The sequence below is a fragment of the Cebidichthys violaceus genome, unplaced genomic scaffold (genome assembly GCF_023349555.1).
Source record: "Cebidichthys violaceus isolate CVI_PGR_0920_01 unplaced genomic scaffold, fCebVio1.0.p SCAF_28, whole genome shotgun sequence".
Classification (NCBI taxonomy): domain Eukaryota; kingdom Metazoa; phylum Chordata; class Actinopteri; order Perciformes; family Stichaeidae; genus Cebidichthys; species Cebidichthys violaceus.
Genome location: NW_027176461.1, coordinates 408,600 through 428,245, shown reverse-complemented (window position 1 = coordinate 428,245; position 19,646 = coordinate 408,600). Strand labels below are relative to the sequence as shown.

At 42.6% G+C, this 19,646-nt stretch overlaps 1 protein-coding gene across 2 annotated transcripts in view; it reads right to left on the bottom strand.

Moving 5' to 3' along the window:
* The window catches only part of mta1 (metastasis associated 1), a 37,547-nt gene that overhangs the window by 3,237 nt on the left and 14,664 nt on the right, over positions 1 to 19,646 (bottom strand). For both annotated transcript variants that reach the window (XM_068721513.1, XM_068721514.1), the window contains exons 4-15: positions 11,306 to 11,432; positions 9,632 to 9,695; positions 9,134 to 9,251; positions 7,754 to 7,856; positions 6,212 to 6,311; positions 5,590 to 5,778; positions 4,370 to 4,444; positions 3,820 to 3,878; positions 3,241 to 3,509; positions 2,215 to 2,366; positions 1,295 to 1,484; positions 1,108 to 1,197 (exon numbers count right to left, since the gene is read on the bottom strand). In XM_068721513.1, the coding sequence (XP_068577614.1) occupies positions 1,108 to 1,197; positions 1,295 to 1,484; positions 2,215 to 2,366; positions 3,241 to 3,509; positions 3,820 to 3,878; positions 4,370 to 4,444; positions 5,590 to 5,778; positions 6,212 to 6,311; positions 7,754 to 7,856; positions 9,134 to 9,251; positions 9,632 to 9,695; positions 11,306 to 11,432 (1,536 nt within the window). The remainder of the gene's footprint in view (positions 1 to 1,107; positions 1,198 to 1,294; positions 1,485 to 2,214; positions 2,367 to 3,240; positions 3,510 to 3,819; positions 3,879 to 4,369; positions 4,445 to 5,589; positions 5,779 to 6,211; positions 6,312 to 7,753; positions 7,857 to 9,133; positions 9,252 to 9,631; positions 9,696 to 11,305; positions 11,433 to 19,646) is intronic.

Genomic DNA, 19,646 nt, shown 5'->3' with positions numbered 1-19,646 from the left:
AGAAGAGGGGCCGTGAAGAGAGGTGAAGGAACAGGACAACACGGAGCAGCTAGCATACGTGGTTGGTATTATATTTGAGGTACCAAAAATAATTCAAAGTAAGATGTTTGCACTTTCATACATATTTACGAAGATACTTTCAGAAAATACATTACAGTTCTCACAAACACAAACAGGTACATACATGAAATTTGACCCATTCTAAGCATCTTAGGAGAAGTGGGCTGCTGCTGCTAAGCACCCAAGGACCAACTTGGAGTTCAGTGTCTCGCTAAAAACACTCGGACGTGCTGACAATGAGGCGACCGTGGCTTTAATCCTTGTAGAAGAGCAAAATGATATTCTTTTCTAAGAATGAATGTGTGTTCATCTCAGGGTTAATCACATTGTTTTTCCCTCTAGTGCCGTTTATCACTCAGGATTGTTTTGGTGCGCGTTTTGCAGAGTGCTGGAGATATCCGCCCAATATAACTGGACTACATGGCACTCAGCTCGCGGAGCTCAAAGGGCCACAAGCCAAAATATGTATTGTTGAATTTGGGGTGAACTGTCCCTTTAACAATACCAAGCAACCACCGTTTAATAATACGTAATAATACGTAATACGTAAGAGTCTACTGCCATGCTAGCAGCTCTGAGGCTGAGCTAAATGCTAACACTGGCATGCTAACATGGTCAAAATAACAATAGTATTATAGCTGAGGCAGATGGGAATGTCGTTAGTTTTGCAGGTATTTGGTCATAAACCAAAGAATTGGTCAAATCAGCATTTTGACCCGATGGCGCTAGAGGAACCGTTAAGGAATCAACAAAGTTATTCAAATTCTGCCTGAGGAGAACGTGAATGAGTGTACCAAATACACAAAGCTGTCCATCCAATAGCTGTTGAGCCATCTAACCGCAAAAGGAAAAGTCAGAGGATCACCAAAGTCAGTAGGCTTCATCCTCTGTGGACCATTACTGTCTGTATAAAATGTCATGACACTCCAGACCAATTGTTGTTGAGATATATTAGTCTATCTATTTACAACAGCGCACCTATTTAAAAACAGACTGAACACGGAAACTGAATGTCAGAGACGCAGCAGGTGAGCGGCTTCTTCTTACCTAAATACCGAACCACGGACTCCAGAGGTTTACGTTCCACAGCTTTCAGTGGCGACTGCTTTTTTGCCACATCTGGCAACCGCAGGGCACCTGCAGAAATCCATTGCAAAAAAAAATATGTGGTGACTAAAAAAAAAGAAAGAAATGGATTACACGGTCCACCTGAGAGGACGAAGAGGGCCCTTACACTCTGCCTTTATGGCGGCTGTGTTGACGGGGAGGTAGGGGTGCCTGGCTAGATACCGCGGCCTGATGATGTCGTGGCAGAGGCGACGTGCCATCTGCGTCAGGCCGGTGCTCTGCAGGAAGAAAGCCTGTCTCGTCTTCACTGCAAATTTGGGGCTGCCGCTGTGCCGCAGGGGCAGGCCGTGGGGGCTCTGTGGGTACAAACAGATCCACAACAGTGAGACGTCATTCATGTAGAGCAACGATCTAATGGACGCTGCTGGACTGGGGACAGGTCACATCATCACCCGATGGCAAAGAAAACATTTGGAGTAAATTGTCATTGGAAAGGGATTCAATCACTTGGATTTATTGACACCAGTTGGCACAGTGGAGCCGACTGGAATGCTTCCCAAAAAAAAGCAGCATCAATTCAGCGCACTGGCAACAGACCAGCTAGTGCAAAGTCACGTAGTAGCTAATCATTTACTGGAGTTCACTGCTCAACAATATGTATACCCATTCAGAGTATATGTGGTACTTCCTCTGGCTTATTGACACAGTACACACAAATGGGTACGCACACATCAACAGTATTTACACAGTAACATGTCTTCATGGTTACTTGTGAGGACTGTGATCTGAGAGTCTGTATTAACTGTTAACACTGGAAACTAATTTAAGGTTAAGCATTAAAAAAAAATGTTGAAAGTATTACAGTCGAGGGTTAATAATCCAACGTTAACCTCCAACAAATACTGTATTTATAGACCCAAAAACGACTGCATTTGGTAATGACGTTGGTGATTCCAGCTTCTTTAATGTCAGAATTATACGCTTTTCTTTGTCATGTATGATGGTAAACTGAACGTCTTTGAGTTTTGGAGGTGTCGGATAAAAAAGTGTGTGTGTGTGTGTGTGTGTGTGTGTGTGTGTGTGTACCATGCTGCTGCGGTTGGGTCCAGGCCGCTCTCCATCCAATCTTGTGGGCATCTTCAGCCCTCCGTACTTCTTCCAGTAGGTCCAGCATGAAGCGCACAGGCGACATTGCATGTTTGGAGGTCCCCATGAGTACCACTGGTAGGAGCTGCTGGCTACGCGCACACACACAAAACACACACACACACACACACACACACACACACACACACACACACACACACACACACACACACACACACACACACACACACACACACACACACAGTCACGCATAGACAGGAGAAAGTGAGTGCAAGGTGAGAGAGCAACATAAAACATGCCCACGATGGCTGATAATCCACACATAATCATGAACACGTGTTCTTTTTCATGCGGGTGAGAGCACAACCTTTAATCATTCATCATTGAATTAACTACAACCATTAAAATAACCCAAATAATACTCTGCTGCAGGGCAGATAACGCTGTTCTCTCTCTCCTCACCATTTTCTAAATCCAATATCAAATTTGTGCCACATAGAAGGCAGCACGGCGTCAGTCTGTGCTCCTGAAATTAATAATTTTAAAATGAACTTGTAAATGAATGCTATGGTTTAAGTTAGTGGTTAACAAAGAGAACATGGGCTTGGATGTTAAATTAAAAGGACAGCTTGGTGTTTCAACTTTCTCTGACATTTTAAATGTCAGAAGAACAAGTCATTGACCTGTATTTATGTTGTTTTGTCGCGTGTATTTAAAAGGACTTAGATCTTAAATAGCACCTTTGAGCAAAAAGGAAACAAGCTTGTGAATTAGTATGAAGGCATTTCAATTATATAACCTCTTAAAGGTTCCGTTTTTCACTCGATACAGACCCTTTTAAATACGATTGCAACTGTGAAAGGCCAAAGCAATTATCCGAAGTTCATCATGTACAATTTAGCAACACGTACTGGAATCAAAGAAATCTTTTTTTTTTTTTCTCAATAAGCAAAAGAAACAGCAGCTGTTGCGGTTACACAATGACAGCGGTGCTGAGCGACTTACTGTAGCAGCTTTCGCAGGCTCTTCCGAGGCCAGGGACCTGCGCCGAGCCCGGGGCACCTGGAACGCCTGGGGCTCCTGGGACACCTGGGGCACCTGGGATGCCTGGGGCTCCTGGAGGTCCTGGGACTCCTGGGACCCCTGGGACCCCTGGGACCCCCGGGGCCCCTAGGACCCCTGGCCCTGGGGCCCCCGGGACCCCTGCAACTGCCGCTCCATTCACCAGAGCTGGTTTTACATTGTTACTCAGCTGGTTGGGGTTCGGCTTGTTACTGGAGGGGCGCCACAGAAACAGGGAGAGGGGTCAGACCATCAAAAACAACACCGGTCAAAGAGAATAGATAACAATCACCAGCAGCAGTTATACTGATACTGCACGGAGAGCTGGCGTGAATACTAACAAATTGAATGAAGCGTTTGTGCTTCTCACAACAGTGGCAGATGTCCAACTGTTAAAACGCAACAGATGTTGCTGCTCAAAATTTCCCCTGATATCTCCATGTATTCAGATGACAAAAGGCGCACACATGCACTCATGATAAATATAATTATTTGAGACACACAGAAACTTGAGATACTCACTAGTTCGGGATGTAGACCTGCTTCAACTTGCTTTCTGCCTCGGCTGCTTTTAATCGTTTCTGGAGCAGAGACAGAGGGTGAGGAGGATGAAGAGAGCAGAGGAAGAATAGTAGGATCAGAGAGGTGTGCTCCAAAAACACCCCCTACGGATTGAATCGATTTTAAGACAGAGAATGGAATATTTTTGAATGAAACTGACTCATTTCTAATAACAACAGTGAGGTTATGATTATTTTTGTTGTGCGTTTTAATTTGGAGCTTCCCTGACGACAGAATACAGCCAAACTGTGAGAAAAAGGAGTATAAAAAGAAAACAAAAGGGAATTGTTCACCAGAAAAGAGGGAGAAACACTAAAATCAAATGTAAAAGAACTCACGTGGATAAACAATATTCCTTTTCCTTTTACTAGGAATGTAAATCGGATGCAAACAAAAAGGTTGTAACAGTTATAGAGCTATAGAGGAAAAAAATACAGCCTGGCATAAATGACTAAATGCCAAAGAAGAGTTTTCTTGAAACTTTGATGTGATGTGAATGAATGTGTTTTACCTGCTGTACATATCTGTCTGTGGTCTTCCACATGTAGTAATACTCAATAATACTCGTCAGGGACTTCCATGGCAGCTGGAGGAGAGAGGCCACAAAAAGAAAATCATTATTTCAGTGTAGACGCTCGTAAAATGGTGAGAGTAGACCAATAAAGAAATATGTGATCTCTTCTACGCACACCCGACTGTCGAGATGCTTTTTAGCAGTGGATTTAGCCCTCCCGCATGAATATACCAACGTCTTTATTATTAGGAGATTCTTTATCTAAATGACCTAAAACAACTTAACTGGCCACAAAAGCTGCTGAGGTTGAAGCAGCGCCGTTAAGTTGCCCCCGAGAAGTTTGAGAGTGAAAAATGAGCCGTAAAGTCGAGGCCCCACCCATAATGGTGGCGTCGTCCTGTTGTTTGAGAGGAGGCCTGGGTGGAAACCTGAGTGAGCGGCACTGACGGCAGACCGCCACCAGGTGGTGGAGTGATGCACACGGTGAGAAGCTCAGCACAGTGTGCATCAGTAACGTCCTCTCAGGCTGAAAGGCAGCCTTCTGCTCCCGCTCGCACGTCCCCAAAAGATATTCCGGTGGAATGTTTCTCTGTATAAATGTTCATTGTGCTCAGCTTTACCGTGTTCGCTCTTTAGTAAAGAGGCTGGCTGCAATGTTAGCCTGCAAGACCACTATTGTGCTTGAAAGTTGCTCCATCTAACGTCAGCTAAATAACTTAAATAAGCCCAAATGACTGCGACATAAGTTCAACTCTAATTCTGTGGTTACGGGTGCATTGAATACCTAATCCACACATCTTTAAATTAGACAATGGGCATCCCATAGACAGGCTGAGGAGCAGTGCTCAATACCACTTCCTCACATATTTCCACACTATTTAATGAAGATGAAATGCTTTTTATTTAAAAAAAAAAAAGATAATGAGAATAATTTGATGACTTGTAACCGTTTCCACAATTAACATAGTTATAAGAGAATATCCTCAAAACAAAAGGCTGATAATCATGACTTGACAGTGAATAGTCCTGATGTTTTCTTCATAAAGGAAATTCCTTAAATTGACCCCCGCTGTAGGATGTAGTATTGGAAATACACCTACCAGCATCTCTAAAGCTCTAAATCGTTATGACACGCTAACCGTCCACTGGCTACAGCTTTCCCAAAATACCACACACAATACTTTTAGTTCCTTTTATTTACTGCTTCTGCTACTCACAAAATCCTGTTGGATGTCGGTGAAGTCTTTGCCGTATTTCTCGAGCGCCTCCTCGAACAGGTTGGCCTCCGAGGCGCTCCACTCCTCCATTTCATCCCTGCAGAGGACGGGCCCACCCTGAGGTACCAGCGCTGCGATGGCTCGGGTCATGTCGTAGCCCGTGGCATGGAGGGTGTCCATAGCGTGAAACTAAAACGCGCGATAGAAAACACGTCATTTGAAGCGCTCGTGCAATGAATATTCTGCCGACTTGTTGGGCGGAGAATAACTTGTATGATCTGTTCAGTCCATGGAGCTTCTATGCAGCGCCTTGTTCAAGGCTTACGTGTGTGTGTGTGTGTGTGTGTGTGTGTGTGTGTGTGGCTAGCTAGAAGGCCTCTCATCTATGTTTTATATATGAGGATAAGATCTAGGGCAGAATAGACCCACTAGGCTTTTGGGGGCCCAGTGCTTGTTAAGGATAACCACAGACAAGTCTCAACAATCACAAACAGAACCACAAACACACATTAACACACATGTGCGCTACAAGCACAACTGCTACACTCTCCACCTACGGCGGTGCGATGCTGATTTAACCCCCGAGGCCGCTTTCATGCGTGTGGATGTGCGAGTATCTCACCAAGGTGATGTCTCTGGAGGCTGCAGCAGCACTCATGTGCAGACTGGGCTGCCGGACAGAACTACTGCAGTCCAAGGCTCTGGCGAATGTACCTACAGACCTACAGGACACAGACATGACGCAAAACATGAAGAAAATACACAAAGAGAGAGACATATATATATATTATTTCTATAGATAAATAAGCTTTCAGTTTTACTTTCACCGTCTACATTCAGTGATTGATATAGTTCCATCTGAAGGTCTTTTTCTGAACCACTTATGCACAAAAAAAAAATCCAGTGCTTCCTGATAAAATATTCAGTGTTGTAGTGTCGCAGTCAGAGCAAATTATACAACTCCAAACAATTTGCATGGAGATAAAACCCCTAGCTCTAACAAAGAGAAATGAGGAAGACCAAATGTTCAGAAGAGTTTGTGAAACTTTAATGGAATAGTCAGACCAACACGTCTACCAGTAGCTCGCTAACCAGTTTCTGAGTGGTTAAAAGAATGTGTATGGAAATCAATAAATCTGGTTTGATTTCTATCCAAACCAAATTCACAGACATCCCGCCCCCTTCTGACATAAAATGATCACTTGTCAGTTGAACTGGTTACGCCGCTGTCAAGTTTGGTTATGTTAGTTACATTAGGCAATGTTAGCAGGCTAGAAAGCGCACACCAGATTTGACAATGACTGCCAGGCCAATAAAAGGCAGAAAATATCCTATTTTCACACTTAAGTGCACGTTTGCCTCATTCGCGGTTCGAGCATCTGTTGGTGAAAAGATGTAGCGCCACTTCACCAAAGTCCACAGCAACTTTTCACTGGACTGCCTACTGTCCAGAGAACTGCACTGGTTGATAGCAGTCTATGAACAGGGGAAGCAAAAAGAGATCAAAACAACGCTTTACTAAACCGACAAAGAAGGCCAAAGCAGCAGCAGAGGCTTCCTTTTGAGAGGCGCAAATCCTAACGAAGCAGACAAAAGCCCTTCACCGATGGTGGGATGGGACAAGGACCATAAAAATAAGACATAAACTACAACTTCTTAGCCACTTTCGTTTCGTCAAATTAGCGCTCAGAGGAAAAAGGTTGGAGTTGGGGGAATGTGCTTATTTGCTTTAATGCGGCGACATCGCTCTTAAATATGAAGCCGGAGCCATGAGACGATTGGCTTAGCTTAGAATAAAGACTGGAGCTGTCCGAAGGAAACAAATCTGCCTACCAGCACCTCGAAAGCGCACCTATCGCACACGTTGTATCTCGTTGTTTTCAGCTGTTTTCAGGTTTGAAATGACTGTTTTTTAGCTAGAGAGGGAGTCACTGCCCCTGAATTATGCTGATAAAAATTCACAAGATACAACATGATAATTAATGTGCTTTAGAGCAGAGTGTTAGAGCCAGGATAGCACGTTTTCCCTTATATCCAGTCGTTCTGCTACGCTAAGCTAACCATCTCTTGGCTAAGGCTTCACACTTAGCATATAGAAATGTTGTATGTATTTTTTTTTTCTTTTTTCATCATTTGTATGCTTGAGCACTTTGTGTTGACTTACCGAGCAACTACTAAGAACTGGTCAATCTGTTTCTCGGTCAGTGAGCTGTTGGGGTCAAAGACCTTCTCCTCTAGTTTCTCCAAGTCTCTGCCATCGTCCTCGTCTACACAGACACACAGACACACACAGACACAGACACACACACACACACACACACACACACACACACACACACACACACACACACACACACACACACACACACAGTTAGTTATTTCTCCTATAGGCCTCTATGGTTCCTTATTGGCCACATGTGTACAACAAGAGTTTGTAAGTTCCACGATCAAAATCAGACTTTCTTCCTGGTTTTGCCTTTTATTTTTTTCCTTACTAGCTTGTGCAAAGCTTGAATGAATCCATTGTTAAATAGGTGGAGTCTGTCAAGCTGCCAGCCTGTAAACAAACCAGCCGACCTGCCTGAGCTTCAACACATGTAACAGAATGTCATTAACATGGCTTTAATTAGAGCGCTCTGTGTCCCTATGGTGCCTAATTGCAATTTTCAAAAATTGAGGTTTTCCCACCTGCTAAGAATAAAATTCTGGAAAATAGTCACATTAAAAAATGCTGAATATCTGCACACAGGAAAATGGAAAATACCCTTCAGACTGCTAGAATCAAAGTTGTATTGGACATGTTGAAAAGATTAAAAATTAGTGCGCAAGGTATAACAAACAGACATTAGTAGAGATTAAAATGAGGGCCACATTTGCTTTATGCATACCGGTATCAGCTTAAATGTCCGATTATCTGGGACAGTAAACAACATTTATGACACTAGTTAGCTAAACTTGTTTGGCCAGGAACTAAGAACTGTTGAGTGTTAAGTTCCAGGTGCTCCTGTGCTTTCATTCATACATACACACGTGTGTCGCATTGTAGTTAGTTGTTCAAATTACTGCCTGATGCAAGTGTACACGTTATCTTGTATTAGGAGGAAAAGGGCGCTCTTAGCAGTCGTTAAAGTAACAGTAAACACTCCAACAGTAAGCTCTCCATCCTTTCCATACCCTCAGGTGACTGTAAAATCATCACTTATACAGCAAAACAACAATAGTTTGTTATTCTTAATGCTTTGATTATGTATAATAATGCTGCCACACTGTGATTGCTATTGAAACCCAGGTTAATTGTTTTTCTTTTTTATAACTTAAATTAAATAAAATTATTTAGTGAATGGTGGCTTGGGGCAGAAAAGGCCACTTAAAGTTCATAAAATGTTCCTGTGAATTGCTAAAAAAAAAAAAAAAAAGAGAGAAGAAATCTAATAAAGAGCCCTGCAGGAAAACGTTAATGTGCTACGCTGTGAATAAGCTTCTCTCGAAAAACTGTGTCAATTAAAAAAAAAACGCCCCAGATTTAAGTTTAAGTATGATGTACCTTCTTTCAGGAGGTCGGTGATGTCGGCCTGGTACTTGTTCCCGACGCGGATCTCCCCCTTATCTGCCAGCAGAGTCTTTTGCTGAGGGTCGTATACCAGCGAGTAGAAAAAGGCATCCTGGGAAATACAGATGGCAGAAAGGCGTGAGGGTGGTATGAAAGGAACAGGAAGCGAGACGGGCAAACGGAGAGGCGAAAGAGAAGAGTGTATCCGTGTCTGTGTGTGTGTGTGTGTGTGTGTGTGTGTGTGTGTGTGTGTGTGTGTGTGTGTGTGTGTGTGTGTGTGTGTGTGTGTGTGTGTGTGTGTGTCTGCTAGTCTCTCGTCTCCTCATTACTGTATGTGAAAAGAACATTCTGGGTCAACATGTTGAATAATTCATCTGGAAACAAGAATCTCTTAACTCATAAGTCTCTCTCTCTCTCTCTCTCTAACACACCTAACCACGGTTTAGAAGGCCGCATCCTGTTATTTTAGCATGAAGAGCTGGTGGTACGCACCTCTCTCTCCAGGTAAGACTTCAGGGCTTCCGTCTCGTTCAGCAAAGTCACACAGCACTTCCCCCTGGAATCCAGAAAGGATGTAAGGGAAGGAGGTGAGGAAGGAGAGGGGGGAAAAAAGGAGAGGGTTTAGACACGGAGGAGGGAAGACAGAGTGAACAACATGTGAAACACAGAATAACAGACTTAAAGTCTCTGGGGAGAACACGTTGCATAAGTGCTACCTTGGTCTAACTGTTTAAGAGGATACTTTGATGTAGGATGAATCTCAGAAACTGCAACGATGATGTCTGAATCCAAATTATTTACCAGCCGAGTAGTCACACCTCTTCTAGCCCGAGGCAAGTGTGATTTGAGGGTGATGAACTCGAAACACCTCGTGCAACCTCGTCGCAGCAGCAAAGTTAGAAAATCAGGTTTGAAACCTCACTAAAACAAAAAAACGGCTCATCAGAGTATTTTTTTTTTATATATATATATATATATATATATATATATATATATATATATATATATATATATATATATATATATATATATATATTCCAGCAGATGTCAGTTTGCTCTTCCTGCCACTGTTCACAAATGTCAAGTAATACGGTTGTAATGATTGGGTGGGTTTGCCGGGAGGCTACTGACGAGCAAAGGCGGTTCTATATGTAGAAACAGCTTACCGTTGACATTTAGTGCTCAATGTGCACGCTTATAATAATTATTTATTTATTATTTTATGTCTGGGGTTTGTTAGACTGAAAGCTGACTGGCTCCCAAACATCTTTCAGCCGTCATAGAACCTCATGTGTGGCAGATAATGATAAGGAATCTATAAATAATCACATCATCATCATCGGTCTCCTCCAAGTGAGTCGGGGAACTGAAGTTTTTACATCCACACGCACAGAATCCAGGATTCTGTTTTATGTGTTATGACCATGAAAATAGAACAGAAAGTAGAAGGTAAAAACAAACCTGTATTAAAACTGAAATAACTCTGAAGTAGTTATTAAGTAGAAGGTTAAGTAGTCAAACTGTTTAATTCATTCTCAAGGTTCATGAAAAGAAAAAAAACGATGCACTGATCGGCCCCCATTGTAAGACATTGAATAGTCCAAGTTTTATTTTCAACATTCAGCTGAATTGGATTTCAATTTTCCATGAAAGTAAAGTTCCAAAAACGTTTGTGTGAGCTTTCAAGTGTAGTTCTCAGAAGTCTAGACTTAAAGTCTACGGGGAAAACACGTTGCATAAGTATCGGCTATCTTGGTCGAACTGTCTGAGAGGATACTTTGATGAAGGATGAATCTCAGAAAGAAAGACAAAAATAAATCTAAATGGGCAGGTCAGACTTTTGAAGAATCGTGATCGGTGTCTCTCTGATTGGAGATGAAAGTAGCTGCTAGATCACCATATGAAATAAAATTGTACATAAATAAATTAGGATTTATTTTAAAACAAGTATAAAGAATACTTGACAATCAATTCCATGGGAAGTTTTGATTTGAAAAACTGTGATTTTTGGACTCAATAGTAGCCCAAAGGAATAGCTTCATTCACAGCCTGGGATTGGTATGTGCTATCAAAACTGTGCCCTGTGGGGGAGAAAAGACAAACTGAACCTAAATTGAAACGGATACTCTGGCGGTGTAACACCAGGGTGTTGTTACAGCAGCGTACCTGATGTGTGTGGCGGGTAAAGACTCCAGTTGGCGGGACAAGAAGAGCTCTCTGTGTCTGAGCTGGTGTTTCTGTTTCTCGGGGAGGTCCGCCATCTCTGGATTCTCCATCTCCTCCTCCAGCTCCCCTGGGTGGCAAAAAGGGTCAACGGTCAAACATATACCCATCGGAGGAGGAGGAACAATGACGTCCGCAGGGAGAACAGGGGGGGGGTGTAAATGTATCGGCCACAAACAGTCTGAGATGTACAACAAGCAGATATAAAAGGATGCACACTTGATGAGCCGGAACATCGAGTCCTCAGGGAGAAGGACGCTCACGTATACATTCAGATATTTTACATAACTTCTCACTAATTATGTCGACACGAGACCTTCAATATGAAAAACGACATCTGGCCACGGCTTTCTCATCCGATCCTGCAGTTCTACCTTATTACAAATAACGTGTTTCACACTGCTCGGGATTCTCCACCATTTTAATGCCCCCCAGCTGTGTTTTCATTATACGGTTACTTGGGTAATCGCCTGTTTTTCAAGCGTTAAAAACTACTAAAAAGAACCCGAATTGAATGTTAAAAAAAAAAAACACCAATCTAGCATCCCCTCTTGCATTTAGACCAGCAAAAAGACCCACAGCACACAAATTTAAAGCTTCCATTGAGAAAAGGTCAGTATTTGTTTCTTGAAGATTGAAGAGCTGAAATGCATTTTAATTTTTTAAATAGTAATTTAAAAAGGTGCTAAATACGAGATTTGGCACACACACACACACACACACACACACACACACACACACACACACACACACACACACACACACACACACACACACACACACACACACACACACACACACACACACACACACAAAATCAGGTGGACATTGCTCCAATATATCTCAACATAGATAATAGTTGTTTTCTGCTATATTAACTATATTAATGCTCTGAATAACTGATTTAGCATCATAAAAGTCACATAGTCTCACTATCCACCTTTGAAAAAACAGCTATTTTTGATCTGGTGTGTGGACATTTTTTTATAAAAACTCTTTAGGATAGCCAATTCTAGATTTAGGCTGTAAGCAATTTTCTTCAAAAGTCTATTTCATGGTTAAGACTTAAGGGTAAAACCATTGGTTCAGCCAAATTACACCTCTCCCAAAAACAAACAAATTATCACACTCATGCAGATGGGTTCAGTTTTATAGCCCGCGGTTCGGAGATATTGGCTTCAAATATTTCTGCTGTCACCCCGAGATAATAGAACCGAGAGGATTTCCATTAGTGATTCTAAAAAGCACTTGTTTCTTTCCAGAGTCCCAGTTATTCGGGGTAATCCACAGACCTCACAGTCAAAAGGTTTTATTAGAACGAATTTCTACCTGTGGAAACAGGGACACTATTTCTGGAGATGTCCTCGCTAAATATCTGGGTTTTATTGTTGTTTTTGGTAGGCTAAGATCACAGTACAGGTTTAGGATGGGCAGTTGAAGAAGCTCCTCCAGATGGAGAAGGAACCATTATACTGTTTTCACAGGCTGAATAGGACACCACTTGACTAGTAAACAGACTTTTGTGTTGCTTGTGTTGTTGATTGAGCTAATTTCTCACAAGTCCGTCTCAGCACGTACGGCATTGTGTCTCGGAGTGCTACGACGTGGATCCTCCCAGGTTTTTCCTTTTATTCCAGGTGTAAACTTGGATTAACAGAATCGATGGAGAAAAACCAGTCCTTGATAATCGTCGGAAGAACGGATGGACAGAGCGACCGCTGAAGGGCTATCAGCCCGTTGGAGTAGGTCACGTGTCCCGAGTCGTCCTATGGGAATAGATCTAGCTGCTGCTGGTAGGCAACACCCCCCAACGCACACTCGCTTCCTCATTTGTGGATGAGGGGAGGGGAGGAAACGAAGCTGGGAGGGGAGGAGATAAGAGAAGGTGAGGCGGACAGGAAAACAGATAAAACAAAGACAAACAGAAGAGCAAAGAGCACAGAGGGAGGAAAGTGTGACTAAAGAGATGAAGACAGAGAGACGTAAAGACAATGTGGAGGAAGAGGAGCAATAGAGAAATCAGGAGGAAGAGAGCGAGCGAGAAACAGAGACGGCCAGCAAGAGAGTGAGTGCAACGGAGAGAAGGAAGAGCAGTCGGTACGTGCTCCAATTCATTTGGAGTTTCATTAAAGGAAGCGAGACAGAAAGAGGGAGACGGGGAGCAGAACAAAAGCAATCAAGGGATTTTCAGGAGAGGAGATGTGTGGCCAAAATCAATAAGTACTCCTTCACTCCCTCACTCACTCACTCTGCCCAGCAGCCGCACTATCAGTGCCCAGGCAGAGCGCACGCACGCACGCACACACACACACACACACACACACACACACACACACACACACACACACACACACACACACACACACACACACACACACACACACACACACACACACACACACACACACACACACACACCTCCATCTTCTGCCATGTAAAAGCAACAAAATATGGACTGAGATTATTAATAAAAAAGAAAACAAAACACAAGATTAAAAAGGGAAAAAGAAAGAAGTTGTAGGAAGGTGAGCGGGGAGGCAAACATCAACTGTGTGTGTGTTAGAGAGGCCTCTATGCGTGTGCGACATGGCTCAAACATTGGTGCTTTCACAAAATAATTTACAATGAGATTTTTGATAAATAATCATCAGTAATGTAGATATAATGATTAAGTGCGTAAAAGCAAATAAATAGATATATATATATATATATTTACATGTTCAGGTTGGTGTTCCAGCTCAGCGACTCATAATGAGCTCTTAACTGGTAGTGATTGTGGCATTGACATTACAAAAGAACTGCATTAGCATGAAAATACACAATACGATACACAATAATCAATTATTGGCCAAACAGGCGTCCACTGTGAAGAGAGAGTAGGTGTGAGCCTCACACAAGACTCGCTGCTGAATAAAAATGAGATGTGTATATTTTTGTCCACTTTTTTTTCCGACAGCAGATCAGTTAAAAGAAACGTTGGAGGAAATGAATGACAGCAACTCTTAAGTTATGCAGGAACTGCGTTAGAAGAATAATGGCACAGAGGCTTGTTTGTGTCATAGCGACAAAAGCAAAAAAGATGGCGACCAGGCAAACGTACAACCGTAGAGCAAACACTTTAAATTCATAAATAAGGGTTTCCTCCAGCTGCCCAGCTGACTGCAACAGACTGGGTTGTTCGTCTCCACTTCTAACTTAAAAAAAAAAAATAAAAATTAAAAATGAAATCGTCCAAACTGGGAACGTTTTGCTTCATAGTCGGCACCTCAACCACCCCTAAATACGAGGCATTTGCTGCTCGTTACACCTGAAGCTTAATAAGCCTAAAATCAGATTTTATAAAAAGGCAATAAGGTGTACATTGTTCAGGCACCGCAGGGTGCCTCCACTATAAAACACTGCGGGAGACCCAGTCACCTGTGCGACAGTCAGAGCAAGCCCAGAATATATACATGAAGGAAGCATTCATGTGTGAAATAAGACAAACTCAGACATAAGATATTATTTTCACTTAAATAAAATACTTAATTGGAGCAAGGAGGGGAGTGTACCAGCTGCTGTGATGTCTTTATTTTTTGGTTGCAACAAAAAAACATGAGGAGGAACTGTTCTTTTGTTACTTCCGTCTGTGTTTTTACAAAATCTAAAATGTGTTCGTCCTGGAAAAGGGTGTCCTCCTCCGCAGCTCTTTATGAGGTTCCTCCCTTTATTATCCTTGTAAAGGGTTTTTGTTGTTGAGTTTTTCTTAAACCAAAATGAGGCTCTACATCTGTATGCACAAACCCATGAATTTCCACCCACAGAGTATCCTATCCAGGTTATTATGCAGTGGGACATCAGCTGGATGGCCCTTCCAACTGGCCCATGGCTGAGCGTCCTTGACTAGCAACTCAACTCCCCAACCTCAGTCCTCCTCCTCCAAGCCAATCTCTTGGCAGCGCACCCACACCATACTCTCCACAAATTGCCTCTCCATCTCACCTGTCCCAGCCAATTATCAATTATTGATGAATGGGTCGCCTTACGGGGCCGAGGGACCGCGAGGGGGGGAGCAGGCCTGAGGGCGAGGAGAGCGTGAGCAGACCGTTATTACCTTAACGAACTGACTGCACCTCTGTGATGCGCTGTGTGTCCGTGTGGTAATGAAAGGTCTGCAGACAGAAGCAGACGGCTACATGCTTCTGCTCGAACATCATCCATCACAAGGAAAACCACAGATCCCAGTACAGCGGAGAGATCTATCAAGTCAGATATCGTCTTAACGTGGTCCTGAAAGGTGCATTACGGTATGTATGTACACAGTAATGTATCTATATAAAAATTAAATCCATAAAAGGTACCAATCGTTTTACTCAAAACATTGTCACATAATCGGTGTCGAGATATCGGTTTGTCGACGCTGCCCAGTCGAGGACGTGCGTTTAGTAGATACACCTTAAACAAGTTCATTTGTTTCTCCATTCACAGCACATTCCACACAAGAGTAAGAACAAGAGCAGCACAGTCAGTAGAAAACTAAAACGGGACAACAAGTGCTGATCATTTCTCATGTCCGTTGTATTTCGGTTACAATGGGAGTTCTAGTCTAGCTGACAATGTGTCCTCTCTGGGGGTACAGCTCTGTAAGGAAACGATGACAACAAGAGAGGCAGTAATTAAAACGGCTTTTATAGAGTGAACAATTTGAACTCTTAAAAAATGTTTTGGATTATGAGGTTAATGTGAGAAGCGGACTACAGTTTGAATTAATGCATCATGTTTGGACGACCTCTCCTGAACATGAAACTCTCCTTCTGGTTATTAGACGTACATATGTCAATTGGTGTGTTTACATGCACTCACAGGAGTATTGCAGATATTTCGTATTGCAGAAAAATGGTCAGACTTGATGCAGCAGAGGGCGAGGTATCCTCACTTGTTGTTGGATCCTGTACACCTCATGTTGCAAAGGAAATGTGTCTTTTCGTTTGACCCTCTTGTAAATACCATCATTCAAACTCCACATTTGTAAAAATTCCAAATTTCCAAGACCAGATAGTATTCGTTGACATCTCAAAGGATCATTTCCCCAGACAAAACAACGCTTCCTCCAGAGAACCAGAAGACATCAAACAGCTGTTTTCACAGGCTGAAGAGCTCATCTCATGAGCTGGGATTCTCCTTAAAGTAACCACAGTCAAATATTCTTAAACGTCATGTAAACAAGAAACAAAACGTCTGTAATTGCGGTGAAGTGGTAGGCAGTGTATGTATGTAAACAAAGTTTAACAGTAATCAGATTGTTGTAAACCTGTTCTCCTATTTCCTAAGCGAACCTCATTTCCATCAGTAACCTGTAAGCTGGTAAATCATTAAAACAGCCAAAATCTATATAGTTGCAAACAATAAAGGCAGCACATTGAGGTGTCACTTAGCATAATTCCCCCTTTTCTTCCCTGACAAACGGAACAAGTAATTACATTTTTACAAAATTCAAACAAAAAAAGACCAATAAACTGAAACAACAACATGAAACATCCGTTTGTATGATAACAAGGCACAACTGTGTCGACAGGAGGCGAGGATGTTGCCTTCACTTTGTAATCATTACAGCTGATCGGGACAGTTCATAAAGCTCAGCGGCCAGGGATGCAAATGAGAAACTCATCCTCTCTTTGTAGGACGCACTTCCATTACGACATTTCATCGCCTCATGATAAATATAGAGCGCTTGTGAAGCTGCTGCCGGAGTAGAGACAGGCAGAATGATTTCACTTTAAAACAGTAATAAAAGCATCCAGATAAGGAGGGATGCAACTTGTGACATAGGTGTGTGTGTGACCCACTTTGGAGTCCGAGCAGAAATAAACCTGTAGCTGGGATATACTACACTCATCCCATGGCCAGCTCGACTCCACCGGCTCTACTTTTGTGCGTCAGCTCGCTGGCAACATTGTCGTCTATTGTTTATGGGAGCTAGGAGCCACATTTCAAAAATAGAAGGAAAAAAAAAATAAAAAGCTTTGAGTCACGGCAAATTCAAACTGTCTGAAGGGAGGGGCCGGGGAGGTAAAAAGCCAAGTCCGCCACAGAGGGCCGACCACTCAGGAGGCTGCTTCGCTCACAGGGGGAGGGGCTGAAGCCGGAGTCAGAGGCCCCATGTGCCCCAGTGCTCAGAATCTCTGCAAGCAAAATATCTGATCAATGACTCACAGCAGACACACATGAAGACACGCAGCCCTACACACACACACACACACACACACACACACACACACACACACACACACACACACACACACACACACACACACACACACACACACACACACACACACACACACACACACACACACACGACTGCCGTTCTCCACTGATCCATAAGGAAACTGAATTAAATGTACCCCTTCAGCGATTCCTGTGACAGGGCCCAGAGCTAAAACCTCAAGTCCATCATGCATTTAAGAACACGAACACGCACACGCACACGCACACGCACACACACACACACACACACACACACACACACACATTCCTGCCATGCATTTTTTACATGTTGCAAATGTCTGAAAGCCCCTTACCGAACTGCAGCTGGCAGAGCTCAGCCCAAAAAACTATGAGGGCTTTATAGGACCTGCTCATACAAACGTTACTCCACTCCTGCCGTATCAAATCAATAATATTATAATTTGATGCTGGGTTTCTTTTACCTGCATGGGATTAACCAAAAGGTGCAACAAAATCAGAGATATGGGTTAAGCCACGTTGATTATAAGTTACATTTTCACGTTTACTGAACACTCAAAAGATGCACATACACACTGTTTTCTTCCTGCATGAAAAGTGATAAAGCAACACACACACACACACACACACACACACACACACACACACACACACACACACACACACACACACACACACACACACACAGAGAGAGAGAGAAAAGAATTACCAGGGTTTTTCTTGCATAGAAAAGGCTGACGCCTCCGTCACATTTTGCCGCGCCTCCAACCGTCAACAAAACTCTGACGAGTCTTCAACGGCATTTTCTAAAAAAAAGTGTTGCACTCTTTGGATTTCTGTCATTTGTAACCAAAATTGTGGCATTGTGCCGATGTGGTGGAGCTGTACTGTAATTAGCACAGTGAACCGGAAAAGGAGACGCCAACACCGCCAAAGGAGGAAGAATAAAGAAGTCCGTTTTTTCATTGACTGGTGAAATTACACCGTCAGTCATTGCACTCTTTGCCCCCCCAGCAAAAACAAATTGCAAAAGAAAATAAAAACACTCTGCGACCAATCATATGGAACATAGCAAGCCAATGAGGTCGTTATTAGTCTCCTGTTCTTCGCTGTTTTAATCTAGTTTTTTTTAAATCGCCAGCTGGCGTTCATGAACATGTGAGCCTTAACGTCATCCTGTACTGTGACTACAATGCCAACGTTTACGCCGCTCAAATGAAAGAAAAAGTTAAGTTTCCCTCTAAATTGAACAGAAAAGTTCAAACAGTAGATAACAATATTAGTTCATTACAGAACATCTGGGAACAAATACTGACACAATCAAATAGGGTGAATTTAAATTAGGCCGTAAAGTGATCCAAATAAAAAGGGCCGTCTGTTTTACACAATGTGTGAGAGGGGATTACTGAAAATGCAATTATCATAAAAAATTTATTTTTAAAATGCTTCAAAAACAGGAGGATATCTACTAATGTGTAAATAATAGTTTTAGATATTCAGTATATTAGTATTTGTGGTCATACTGATCATGAATTTAGTAACAAATATCACTGAGACCACTACAGAAACTTGCAGATGAACATTTAATATCCAGGGATTCCCATTTGAGACCCTACCACCGACTATCCCTGTAACAATTTGGCCACAATTTAGTAGCTTGACCAGTCGGTCCAATCTAGGTCTTACAGTGGTCTTGTTTCCCTTCAGCAGGCGGCGCCCTTATCCTTCGTGGCTGTTTAAAAACAGGTAAATACTGTTTATTTTTCCATTCATAGGGAAGGCTACTACAACACCCTCCCTGAAGACGCTCAGTGACACGAATCAACATCCTCACGTCCTACAACGGATATTGAGCCTTTCGACAAGTGCAGACCAGATTTTAATGTGCATGTGATATGACGCCATGTGAAGCCCTGACTTCTCCTCTTTTAACCCTCCTTGCTTTGAGCCAGGAAAAAAAAAAAAAAAAAAGTTGATTACAGACTTTCTTAAAGGGACACACACTCACTGACAAACTGATGCTGTGTGGTCCAACAGAACAAACAATCCCCCTCCTGCC